Here is a 14,322-nt window from a genome sequence, read left to right on the forward strand (position 1 = left end):
TCAGTTACAGACTAAATATTGAAATCAATGTTTATTATCTGAAAGCATACTGAGATGAAACATAATTCACTACAGACCATTAGTCTGTTAGAACTCAAGTTTATAACTACCCATGCATTAATTACATCCCCTGAGTATTATTGTTCTACACTGATTTGCTTTGTATCATAAAATCATCCAGAATATAAATGCTTCTTCCCAATTTAGCTTGACAAAACAACCTTCTGTGTGTCTTCAAACAGTGATGGAGAAGGAACTGCTTACAGATGAAAGATCAAAGGAAACTTCCAAACGTAAGGTCAGATTGGGAGGAAGGGTGGGTGCCTCAGTGCGGTGTGACTGCAGGAACATTTGTTTGCTCAACATCATAACTTTATCTTCTATTCATTAATCTGTCAGGTTTCTGCACACACAAAGATAAATGAAAAGGTGAACATGCTAGAGCAAAGCAGAGAGCATGGCTTCCATGGAACAAAAAGGCAAGTGTTTGGCAGAATTCAGGAAACATAAAAGTTTTGTTTGTTGCTGAAATGAGAGGGAGTTTCTACAGCTGTGACCACTAGAGAGGCCAGTGGTCAGTTTAGCCAGGCAGCTCAATGTGTGAGCCCCCTGGGGGGACACCAGAATCCAAATAATAATTATTATATGCAGAGACAAGATGTTGTTTCTCATTGAAAAATAATAAAACTTTATTGGGAATAGTAAAGCTTATCAGACAAGCTGAATGTTCAGGCTGCAGAGCTGCTCTTAGCAGCAGTCTTAATTCCTCTGAGTGCAGCTGTTCTTCCCCCAAAGCAACCTCAGTTCAAAGTATTAGCTACATATGCAAGGAAAATCCCAAACTTGTCGATTTTCCTCATAAGAACTGGCTTGGGGGGAAGCACTCTCCTTTAAGCAGACATTGATTCTTGGATATTTCTTCGAGCTCTGCTCCTGAGCCTAGCCAACTCCCTCTTCAGATCCAGGAAAGGCAAAGTAGGCAGAGCCAGGCTGTCCATTAAGTACACCATTCTCCAGGCACCGCAAACATTTCACCCTGGCAACACCACAGCCCTTACCTTTACTAGTCCAATGTGGATCTTGGTTTTACAGCCTGCTTTCAGTGCCACAACCTCTGTCCCATTCCCTACCACTATCTCTGCATTTGAGATGGCTGCCGACACAACACCCCTTCACAGGGCAGGTGTTGTGGAATATTAGTTTAAGATGTACTACATTTGTTTATGCTGTGGAATATTTGTTTAATGATGCACAGATGTGTTGTATTCTTTTATGTTGCAGTTGTTTAACTCTGTAAACTGTGTTGCTTTGCCTGCTTAAAACACCTGATTGGTCTAATAAAGACCTGAGTAGCCAATAGCTAGGTAGGAGAGGAAGAGGTGCGGCTGTCAGACAGAGAGAATAAATAGGAAGAGAAATCTAGAGAAGGGTGAGAAGTGAGAAAAGGAGGAGAGGAGGATGCCGGGGCCAGCCACCCAGCCAGCCACAGAGTAAGAGGGAAAGAAAGATATATAGAATAAAGAAAGGTAAAAAGCCCAGAGGCAAAAATGTAGTTAAAGAGAAATGGGATAATTTAAGTTAGAAAAGCTGGCTAGAAACAAGCCAAGCTAAAGCCAGGCATTCATAAGTAAGAATAAGTCTCTATGTATTTATTTGGGAGCTAGGTTTAAAGAGTTTTTTAATAAAAGTATACAGGCAGGTATCATAAATAGCTCATGTATTGTGTGTCCATCTGATACACTAGCAGAAGAGCCCTTAGGAGAACAACAATCCATTAAATGGACTATTTAACCAGACTCCGTGTTTCATCAACACTATATATTAGGTTTCCAACAAATATTTGGTAATACCAGATCCTTTCAAACCCTCAGAGCTTTGTTGTGTGTTACACAGATATTTGGACAGCTGAACTCAAAAGTACCTTTTATATCTGCAATGCTTTAACCATTGAGTCTCTGTCTAATTCTCACCATATTCTGCCAGAAAGTTTTCATATTACATTTCCTCAAAGTCAGCGGTCAACCCTCCCAGGCAACATTTGCAGACCTGAAGATCTGTGTAAGCAGCTTCTGGAAGTAAAATGGCTCATCCATAACTTATCTGTTAAGCAGGCAAGCTCTTCCTGGGATCTCTTCAGAGCAATTAAAAAAAAAAAAAAAAAGATGGTAAAAAAGAAGCACATCTTTTTTTTTAGTGAAATACAAAAATTACCTGGAAGCAGTGATTATAATAACCAGGTCATTTGTACCAAGGCTATATTTCATGGTAGACACCCACTTCCCTGGGGAAAAGGGGGGAATAAGGGACATCTGTGGAGCTGGCACGTGTCTGAGAGTGAAGGGAGAAGGAAGGCCAGAACTGGTGAAAAGTAAAGGTCCATGCTCTGCATGAGGATCTCCTTTCTCACTGCACTCAATGTCCTATAAACAGTTGGTATGCAGCTCACTTAGCCTTCTCAGAGTACACAAGGCAAGAGCAACTCCTTAAATCAGCCTAAATAAAGATAAGGGCCTGTACTACAACACCACTCACCTGCCACCAAAGGTATTCTTAAACCAGAGATGCTCTGGCCCAGATTGCTAGTCTGTGCAGAATCAGTGCCCATCCCCAACAACACTCCTGCATCTGGAGTGCAATGAGAGAAACAAGCAGTGTAGTAAGCTTTTGAAATGCTTGACCTAAACCCATTGTGGTGGTGCATGGTGATATTTTATTTGTGCTGAAATGTGATTTTATTTGTATGTTAATAAAGTTGCCTGGAGATCAGAAGTTATAGCGAGCCATAAGCAGGAGTCAGGTGGTGGTAGTACACGCCTTTAATCTGATCACATGGCAGGCAGAGTCTCTATGGTCAAGGACACATCCAAAGCAAGGTGACCTGAACTTTTAATCCCAGTACCAACCATAGAGACCTGGAGGTCTGTAAAGACAGGCAGTGATGAGGAAGTCATGTAGTTGGGTTTAAGGCCAAAGAGAAGGCCAAACAGAAAGGCAATAAAAAGACAGGACACAGGAAGAAGGTCTCTCTCTCAGGGGAAGGACAGCAGTGAGTGGTAAGATAAGGTGGTCTTAGCTCTTGGCTGCTGCTTGATCTCTGGGCTTTTAACTCTTTATTTGGCTCTGTGTTTCTTATTTAATAAGACTGTTTAGAATTACATCTACAGTGGTGACCACCAATAAGCTCAAAGCTCAGGCAGCTGAGGCAGGATGATTTTGAATTCAAGGTCAGACTGGGCTATATACCTTGTCTCAACAGAAAAAAAAATAAGTGAATAAAGCGGGGAGGTTATAGGATGTGGAGAAATTGGGCTGGAACTGAGCTAGTGAGCTTTCAAAGTTCTAGGCGTTACACAGGCACCCGAGGGAGGGAAAAGGCATCAGCAGCTGCACATAACTGTGAACCCTACAATTTACAACACTAACCTGCCAGACAGGAAGTAACCATTCTATGTGACAGAGGCACAGCTGTTCTGGAGGTAACCAAGTATACTGACTGGATTTGACACCTGCCCCACAGGACAGAGTCCATGCATGCCTAGTACCACAAACCTGGTCAAAATCCTATGCCTAAGGAGATGTAGACCCAGGGAAGAACTTACTACTGGTGCATGGTCAAATGCACATATTGTCTCCTAAATATCTATGGTTACATGCAGACAAATGCTTCTTTCAGTCTTAATGAGAGAAGCCTCTCTTCGAAAAGAATGGTGGTGAATGCAGAGACTCATGGCTGCCCTAGATGTTGAAGCTAAGTGACAGGTGGGGTTCAGCCCTAAATAAGACACTTAACATACCCCCTCTAATGCTCAGGGAACATCAAAGAGGAGGCAGAAAGGGTGTAGGAGCAGAATAACGATAGGGAGAAGGGTTATGAAATGTCACCTAGCCAACTGTAATATGAACTCACCACACTATCTGAGGTTTCCCACACAGGTTCTGCCCAAGATTAGCCTTGCCACGGTCAGCCTTAGATGAGAGAGGACCTTATGGGCCTTACCCATTATTGCAAAGCTATTGGCTACTGACATTCTGGGAAGCAGGAGGCATTGTCTTCAGCTGCATATCTACTAGTGAGCCCAGCAACCAATGAACAGTTCTAAACCCAGAGTGATACAGATGGCCCTGGTTAATCTCAATGGATAATAAAGCAAAACAAGAAGTCATATGTAAGGTAAAGAGATCTATAGGGAATAAATGGGGTGATAGGGGTAGGAAAGAATGAGGGGAAGATAATTAGAATCCATCATATACATGTATGAAATAATCAAAGAGCAAACTTAATAATAAAAAAGAATTGACCAAACCATCCAGATAATTCCAAGAGCCTGATCTAATAAATTCCAAGACTGATCTAATAAAAGATATTTTAGAAATTAAAAAGAAAAAACACAGGATTTCGGAGGAGTTAGGGGAGGGATGAATATGATCAAAATATACTGTATAAAACTTGCAAAGAGTAAGTAAAGTATTGCAAAAAAAAATTACAACCATTACCATAGCTCTTTCCTAAAAGGTCTACCAGCTTAAACCTTTCAGCGACAGTGTTGAAATGCCTCCTCTGCCCATCTTGAACATTTTCTTCATCACCCGTATCTAAAATAAGAATTTTTAGATAGCAGTAGCTAACTGAATGCTGTGCTGACTTTTATGCCCTGCCACTATGAGATACAAGGACCTCACCAACTTATATGCATCATTATAAAGGAAGAAAATGAGCCATAGGTCATATGCTGTCTTGTTTTCCTTCAGGTTGTGTTTATCTTTTGCTTTGATCATGAAATCTCTTGATAAAGTTTATTGACTATCACATGGTTAAATCTTTTTCTTATGCTTGACATATCTTTGTCTGGTACTTAATAGTCTTCTGGGTTCACAATTACAAAACTATACATTCACATTTTCCTATAAAGTTCTTGTATTTTCATTTATGTTTTTACCATACTAACTTTAATTAATGCTGACATTAATTTTTAATAGTGACATTATATTATTTTATTTATAATATTATGTCACTATAAATAAAATAATATGTCACTATTATTATAGTCATTTATAATATTATATTATATTAAACATGTTCTATCCCAAGCCAAAAAGTAATTAAAATAACTATTTTTAATAAAAGATGTTAGTGACAAAAATAACTCCACAGATTATCAAGAGGAATGGATTTTTGAAGTTATTCAATGTTATGTAACATGACAGCTTTGGAAATCAAGATTTAAGAACCAAGGGAAAACTCTCTATTTAAGGACAGTTCTATAGGGTGTGCTGGAAGGACAGAAGGCTATGGTCTAGTACCAATAAATCTTGATGAATTCAGAGAACTAAATATTTAACTTGTACAGTTTGTTCAGCTATGTGATTTATTCTGAAACCATGTATTCCCTAAAGTCATCAATTAAAAGTCCTCTCTCAAATGATGGGCAGAAGGTAAGTGACATTCTTACTGAAAAAAACTAAAACTTGGCCACATGCTGGGCTCCTGATTGATTTTTCTTTTTAATTGGCTAAACATAAAATCTAAGCAATCTCCCCTACAGTTATGAGGGTAGCTTTTCCTGTGCAAACACTGGTCATGATTTACCAAAAATCAGACAGAGCGCTGTCAGGCTACTCAGAGCAGCAAGGAAAGGATGGACCATGGATGGCAGAACCAGAACACAAAGCCTGTGTGGATGAGTCCCTGGAAAGCAGCTGTGTCTGCAAGGAGTGACTGGTCAGAACTGGGGTGACAGGTTGGAATGTTGCAGTTCCAGAGTCTAAAGAGCCATTCTGTGACCCACCTAACATCCTGTGACTAGCCAGACCCAACATCCTGACAAATAGATACCAAACTTTTGGAATACATTAATGTAACAGAAATTGGTTTCCACCAATCAAAAGGCTAAGACTGTTTTCCGACAACAAGCATCAAAGGCCTCTAACAGTACTGCTTCAACCCAGTCTTACTATAGCCCACCTACTAGATGTACAAACCAGTGTATTGGATACGTCTTTGTTTAGATTTATTGTTCTTTGTTCTTTCACTACAGAAATTTCATGAACTGCTACTTCATTGGAACACAGTGTTGGAGTTAACCTAAGTCTATTCCTGAGCTATGGTCACTCATATCTGGCTCCACAATAAACTATGTCCTTTATTCCTTTGTGAGAGTTCTTTCTTTCATTGACACCTGAAACATAAAACTATGAACCTAAATATATGGAAGTTATGGATGTAGAGCAATATTAAATATAAATGGAATAAATAAGTCCAGTGCATATGGATGCCCTAGTCTACTGCTGTTAGCAAAATGGCAAAGCTGTACACAAATGACAAGCTTTCTCAACTTTGCTTAGTAAAGAAGCTATAGTTTAAAGTCAAGAATTACTGAGAAGTGGTGGCCCACACGTTTAATCCTAGCATTTGAGTGGCAGAGGCAAGAGGTCTCTGTGAGTTCAAGGCCAGCCTTGTTTAGAGTGATTTCCAGGACTACACGAAGAAACCCTTTCTCAAAAAGACAGAAAAAGAACAAAAGAGTCCAGAATCATGCTAACTTATGAAGCAGTGGTGGGGCTGACTCCTAGTAACATTAAAAAAAAAAAAAATGTATTCAGACTGAAAGGGTCATTGAAGAAATCAAGAAGTAAATTTCAAAATTCCTAGAATTAAAAGAAAATTCAACACAACACCCCCAAACCCATGGGATACAATTAAAACAATCCTAAAATAGCTACAAGTGACCCCATGAAAAGTTCAAAGTAATCTCAAATAACAATGTGCGGGGCCTTAAGGCCCTGAAGAAACAAAAACAAGCCAAACACAAAATCAGTGGACAGAAATACTTAAGATCAAGGCAGAAACTAACGATATAGCATGGGGAAAAAAACAATGAAAAGGGACCAAGAGCTTTGAAAAGAGAAGCAATACTGAGAAAGCCTTAGCCAAATTAACTAAAAGAAAGAGGAAAATCAAATTTACAAAATTAGAGATGAAAAGGGAGCCATATGACAGTCACCAATGCAATTCAGAAAATCATCAGATCATATTTTTAAATGTAATTTCACTAAATTGGGAAAGCTAAAGGTAAATGAATAAATATATAAGAGCTAGCAAAATTAAACTAAAGTGCATCAAACAATTTATATATAGATTTGTAATAAATAATCATATTGGATCAGTAATAATAATAATAATAACCTCAACTATAAAATGTCCAGATAGACTCACTGCTGAATTTTAACATATTTAAAGAAGAACTAACATCAGTGCTTCTCAAACTAATACATAAAAAAGAAATTTGGGAATGAAGCCAAACTCTTATGAGCCAGTATTACTCTGACATCAAAATTGAATGAAGACACAACAAAAAAAGAAAATTATAAGTCAATTTCTCTGAAAATAATTCTCAACAAAATATTTGCAAAGTAAACTTAAGAACCCAGAAAAACTCAATGACCATGATCAAGTTGGCTTCATTCCAGAAATGCAGAGATGGCTCAGCATATACAAATCAATAAATGGAATAAATCACATGGATGAATTTTTAAAAATGGAACTCACATGGTAACCTGATAGAAATAGAAAAGGGCTGAAACAAAATTCGTTACCCTTTCATTGTAAAATCCCTAAAGAGACTAGAAATAGAAGGAACATCCATTGTCAATATAACAAGCCATTCACGACAAGCTGCAGCCAAAGCAGACTAGTGAGAAAGAACTCAAAGCACGTCCATTAAGTCAAGAGAAGGCCAAAGTGTCCACACTAGCTAGGGCTAGATCAAGGAAATGGGAAGAAATAAAAGGGAAATATGCATGGTTCTATACATGAGACCCTAAAGAGCCACCAGCAAATTCGTAGAGTTGATGAATGCTTTCAGCAAAGTATCAAGATACAAAACCAACATAAAAACTAGTAGCCTTTCTACATACCAGTAACTAACAGGATTGGAAACCAAATCAGGGCAACAATCCCAAACACAATTAGGGAGGGGGAAAAAATGGGATAACCCTAACTAAACAGGGAAGTGAAAAACATCTTTATTGAAATGTAAGAACAATGAAGAGGGAAACTGAGGAACACACCAGAAGCCAGAAAGATCTCTCATGCTCATGGACTGGAAAAATTAATATGGTAAAAATGGCTATGCTACTAAAAGTGTCCTACAGATTCACAGATTCAGTGCAGTGCCTATCAGAGTGCCAAGCTTTCCATCACAGTCGGAAGCACGAAAGATCCTAGATAGCCAAGGCAGTCCTGGGCAAAAAGAACAACCCTAGAAGTGCTCCCAATATAGGATTTTGAGTTATACTAAAGACTTGTTATTATTATCAAAACTCATATTGGCACAAAAACTGATAAGTAGATCAATGAACTAGAATGGTAAACTGAGAAATAAACCAATACAATTACAGCTGCATGGTTTTTGACAAAGATACCATAATACACATTGGAGAAATGACAACCTCTTCAAGAAAAGGTGCTGGTTCCACAGGAAAAGGGTGAAACTGAATGCTTACTTCTCACCCTGTACACAAACCAACCCCAAATTGATCAAAAACATATAAGATTTAGAAGTCTGAAACTGTTAGAGGAAAAATTCAGGAAAATAAAACAACACACTTTAAGGAATAAGCATGGGTCCTTCAGGAAGTACTCATACACAAAAAAGGTGTGTGTAGTCAGGTGTGCCACTGTTACATCACTAGACTGAATATTCAGGGAAGAAATACTAAAGATGATTTAAAACTGTATTCCAGTTTGGAAAAAAGATTCATAGATATGTGATTCTGACATAAGTCTTATCATATACACAAGGGCTGGGGTGTAGCTCAGTGGTAGAGCACTAGTCTAGGACGCAGACCCTGGGTTCCATACCTGGACCCACAAAAAATAAAAAAAGAGGAAAGAGGAAGAGAGAAAAGGGAAGGAGAGAAGAAAGAGGAAGGAGGGGAACAGAGGGAGAAAAGGCAAGATAAAAGAGGAGAGGAAAGGGAAGAAAAGATCATAGTACCCCCGGGGAAGAAAGTGAAGAATATCCTGTGTTTAAAAGGATACCTGCTGGGCGGTGGTGGTGCATGCCTTTAATCCCAGCACTCGGGAAGCAGAGGCAGGCTGATCTTTGTGAGTTCGAGGCCAACCTGGTCTACAGAGCGAGATCCAGGAAAGGTGCAAAGCTACACAGAGAAACCCTGTCTCGGAAAAAAAAAAAAAAAAGAAAGAAAGAAAGAAAAAGGATACCTGGTCCCTCACCTTCCTCCATCCTGCTGGCTTCATTTTCACATTTGAGATGTTCTTGATGTTTGTTCAGGACTGGAGATAGGTATAGAGCTATCTAAGCAACCACTCATTTGCCATCTCATTCCAGACTCCTGGAATGTTCTCCCACTTGGCATACTCCCTCCTCTCTGCCACCACACCAGGAGAGCCGCCTCCTTAAAAGCCAGCTCCTTTGTCCATAGCTTTATTTTATTTTAAGATGGCTATGTTTTCTTAATTGTGTGTGCACAGAAAGGAGGTCAGAAGAGAAAAGAGTTAGAGTTACAAGTAGTTGAAAGCCATCTGACATGGGTGCTCAGGAACCGAACTTGGGTCCTCTATGAGATTCGTGGGTGCTTTTAAGCACAGAGCCATCTCTCTAGGCCCTATAGCCTCTGTTTTCAAGAGCTGTGGCAAAGCGCTCTTCCTCTAAATCCTGTGTAGCCATAGCACACACACACCAATAGAATATAGTCCAAGCAACTGGCTGATGACTGATGGAAGTATTTTCCCTGGAATCGCATCAAGGATAATCTAGGATAACAAAGAATACAAATACCACTCCTTAATGACTTTGGAAAAAATCAAGTCAGTAATTCCATTATCCCAAATATAAATATCTCTACAGAAGCAAAGCTTCACTGCCAGAATTTAATCTTCACTCACAATAAACCATTTCCTGTGCTTAATGGGATGTAGCAGTTAAAACACCACCAAGTAGCTAAACCTACCTGAACACTAGGCCAGGAAATTCTATCTGACTGCCCAGAAAGGGCACAGACTGCTGACCCCGAAATATAATGAAACCTACCCAAGGCTGTGAACTGTGTACCAAGCAGAGCCACAGAGTCTTCTGCAATTCGAGCTGCTCCATTCACGCCTCTCCCCCAGCACCTCTGCCTTTGGAGACTGACTAAACAAAGTGATGACATGGACTTTCAGACCGGAACAGGAGGCCAGGGCTTGCTCTGTCCTCCCCTCTGACACACACACACACACACACACACACACACACACACACACACACACACACACACACACCTGTCTCCTTCTGCTAGGCATGACATCTCCCTCCCTCTTTGCTGTTGTACGGAGCACACTCTTCTTTCTCGGGTATGCTCAGGACAGGACAGGAGCCTGAGGTAATATGAAATGTTTTTTAAAGCAGTAGAAATGAGAGGATGGCTCCATGCCTTGAAGGGAAAAAGAAAAAGCAAAGAGCAAGGAGGTACTCAGAAAAGCCTTCCTCCACAGAAACCTGAGGCCATCTTTGCTTCCTGAACTCTTGAGCCTCGCATCATACCTCTTCAACACACTGCCATTCTGGTTTTCCCTCCATTCTTGAAGCACTTCCTAGTGCACTTTTAAAGCTGGAGTTTGTTTTGAATGAAATGGATATCTTGATCTTCTGAGGGGATTTTTAAGCAATTATTGAGACAGTGCTGAAAAACATTCCAATGTAATCCTGTCCAGTCCACATATGACGGATATAAAGTTATACAGTAGTGATTTTAAATCATGGAGGCAGATCTGCAGATGGCGTCTGGCCAGGAGTGAGTTCATACTTAATAAGATGCACATCCACAGTGTGGATGACAGAGAAAGAAACCTAGTATTGCAGCAAATCTCAAAATAGTTCCTTTTCAAAAGGTGTTAGGTGATCGTTACTCTGTAATATCTGCCAGGCATCCAAGTCAGAAAGCCCACTAGATGATTGTCTACATGATTCTATATAGAGGCGAAGTTGAGGCCTGATATAGTGTAAGGCCTTAGAAATTAACAAATACCATGGTGGGGGGGGAGGGAGGGAAGGCTCTTAGATCCCAGTGAACATCTGCTTCTTGGGGAGAAGTGAGATTTCTAATGGAAAGATATACAAACAAGTCCTGCACCAACAAGAACATCCCATCAACTCATGAACCTTTATGATGAGCCTGGCAGTAGCTACATGACAAGAATCAGCATTGGAGTGAATAGGAGACCTTGTCCTCAAAATACCACAGCTAAAGAAGTCAGTGGACTTAACGAGCATCAATCCATGGGATGAACACAAGACAGGGAACTGTCAAGTCCACTGGGAGATTAGACTGGGGACGATGAGTTCCACCTAGGCAGAGAACCCAGACAAAATACAATAGGAGATATAATACTTCAAGTGGGTATCAGAGAATGCATATGAAGTCATAAAGAAAGAATTGCTGTAGGGAACACTTCAGACATGTGTGTGCACGTGTGTGTTCTCTATGACCTGAGGAGGCATGAGTGGCCCCTGTGCACTCTGGGCCCAGGAAGTAGGCAGGTGGCCTCATTAGCTGCCCCAAGCTGACATTTACTCAGCACAAACATAAAATTCAAGAGTTACACATCTACTTTTAAAACAAGTATTTTCAATAACTTGCCAAATTCTTTACTAAGTAATGAGATTCTTATAAGATTATTATTCTTACCTCCATGGGAAAAGCTTTGAAATTAACTGTGTGCTCAGAGCCACGCTGGTTTTCTCTTCCCCAGTGAAATCTAACTTCGTAGAGTTCGAACTCATGTCCCTGAGGCAATGGTCCTCCTGACAGAACTGGAAAGAGAAAAGGAAACTGATGAATGATGTCATAAGCTTCACACACAGAGACGTTTGGATGCTGCTCTTGTTGTTGACCCAAAACGCTCTCCTGAGCTCCAAAGACTGCATTTGTAAAGTCAAAATGAGAAACAGGTTACAACTGAGGTCAATTTAAACTGTCCAGATTTCACTAAAATTCCTGTGCTTGATATTCAGATAGGACCTTGGTAATAATACCTATATTTTAAGCTGTTTTGCTTTTTCAGTCCAGGAATAGACAAGGAAATCAATTCTTCCTAAAACTGTTTTTAAAATGTTTACTTTAAATTGTGTGCAGATGCTCATGGGGCAAGAAAGGGGTATCAGATCACCTAGAGCTGGAGTTACAGTCAGTTTCCAGCCACCTACCGTGGGTGCTGGGAACCAAGTTCGGGTTCTCTGCAAGAGTAGCACTGCCTCTTAATCAGTGAGTCATCTGCCCAGTCCTCTTACTGTGACTTTTAAGCTGGGCACTGATCACAAGACAAGAATATGGTCAGAGCCCCACACAAATCAGTCCTCTACCAACCTCTGTCTTCAAGCTACTAAAAGACAGTGGGTTAGAGTCCCCAGAGGGAACAGCTGAAGTGTGTGGGTGAAAAGCTACACAGAGGCCAAAGGGCAGAAAACCTTACCTGAAAAAAGCAAAAAAAGCCAAGCTCTTCAGTTACAGCCGAGCTGAGGCAACAAGGGTTTTTTTCTGAGTGAGCATTTCAAACGAAAAGAGTGCTCCTAATTCCCTAATGCAAATCCCTGAAGTGATACAAACTCTGTTATCATTGTATCCTCTCTTCTGAGCAAAAACCCAGAGGTGACTGGCCAGCATCTCTGAGTTCAGGGATACAAGGGTTTCTGCAGTTGCAAACTTCCTGGAGCACAGAGCTGAGCAGGAAGTGGTCGGGAACAAGGGAAGTTGCTAATAGAAAAGCAAAGCTAAAGCCGTGGGTACAGCACAGTTGTCTCCTTTCCTATAACTCCTGGGTTGACAGGTCCACAGCTGCAAAAAGAAATCTGAGAAAAGCTTTCCTACCAGAGAAAGGACCTTTCTGGGGGGAAGCGGTAAAGCTGAACTGTGTCTGAAGCAGTCATGCTGCTGAGTCAGAACCTGTCTGGGGAAAGAGCCCAGGCAGGGCAGAACAGAACTATCCAGGAGAAAAGCTTACTTTTCTGTTAGAGAAAGCATCTTTTTGAGAAAGCTTTGTTTCAACCAACTCCCAGTGAGATGGAGTGTAATCCTAAGGGGTGATTGCCTCTGGCACAGCTCTTCCTTGAGCACCCAGACAAACACAGCCCACCTGACGATGGGCCAGTGAAGCCTGATAGCAAAACACCTTCTAATTGAGTTTAGAAAAGGCAAAAAAAACTCCTTTAGATTACAGTCTGTACGCAAACCAAACAGACCCCAAAACAGAATACAGACTATAAAGCCCCTACCCCAGAGAAAAAAGCTCACTTGCATTGGGAAATGTTATCTGGTAGAAGGGTAAATTTGAGAACAAACTGGAGCTGTCTGGAGAAAGATGGAATGACAGATTCTCTCCCCAGATAAATGCATGGACTGTGAAAGCTGCTAAGAGTTGAGCAGAGTGGAAAGAAAGCCCTACCTCCAAGGCAGCAGCAGAGGAACAGAGCATCCGTAATTCTAATCTCTGCATCATTGGGGAAGAACAAGCAAATATGAGGATAAAATCAGTGGAGAAATCTCTCTGAAAGAGCTATTGGATGCTTCTGTAACGTTTTTCACTGACTTCTAAGGCAAACACAAGCCCCAGAATAGTGCTATCCAGGAATGCCCACTCAATGCATGCTCATGAGGCAGTGCCATTCGATATCAGGGCCAGTGTCAAAATGAAAGGAGAAACCCGTAAGTCAATCTGAGGAAGAGAATGAAATCTCCCAATGTCCTATGCTAATAAAGTAAAAATGCTTTGGTGCAATCTCTCTATTGCAAAAAAGCAAAAAACTTGGTTCAAACCTCCGGCAAATTTTTAAGCAAGTCTGTAAAATGAAACATTGACTCAGACCCGAAAAGAACTAGGAAATGGAGTTCCAATACAGCTAGCTTGCAATAAGGGCTGATATAAGGAAACTGCATCTGGATAAGTGTGCTTACAGCTAAAATGAATGATTACTGTCAAAAAAACTTTTCAGCTCAGATGAAGTTTCTCTCCAAAGCATATGCTAGAAAGCTTAATCTGCCTCTTGAACTCAATCAATAAAAGTTTACCTATAAGATGAAGCAAGTCCACGTTAAAATTCCTTAAAACAAGTAAAGAATTGTATACACTGCACCTCGTCCTGAGATTATGTAAGATAACGATGAAACTAAATTTCTTTTTACCTCGTAACAAACAGCCTGCAGAGGATTCCTCTCAGATAATAAGAGACAAGGAAACAGCATTCAAACGAGAATGACTGCTGTAGATGGGACTCAGAAAATTAGCTGTCTCTACAATAAGCAGTTGCTTCCCTGAAATTCCTTATA

At 40.4% G+C, this 14,322-nt stretch overlaps 1 protein-coding gene across 2 annotated transcripts in view; it reads right to left on the reverse strand.

Annotated features, from left to right (window-relative positions):
- Ca8 (carbonic anhydrase 8) overlaps nt 1-14,322 on the reverse strand; it is a 104,031-nt gene that overhangs the window by 73,631 nt on the left and 16,078 nt on the right. For both annotated transcript variants that reach the window (XM_036178683.1, XM_036178684.1), the window contains exon 3: nt 11,689-11,813. In XM_036178683.1, coding sequence (XP_036034576.1) covers nt 11,689-11,813 — 125 coding nt within the window. The remainder of the gene's footprint in view (nt 1-11,688; nt 11,814-14,322) is intronic.

Source organism: Onychomys torridus, chromosome 2, assembly GCF_903995425.1.
Source record: "Onychomys torridus chromosome 2, mOncTor1.1, whole genome shotgun sequence".
Classification (NCBI taxonomy): Eukaryota; Metazoa; Chordata; class Mammalia; order Rodentia; family Cricetidae; genus Onychomys; species Onychomys torridus.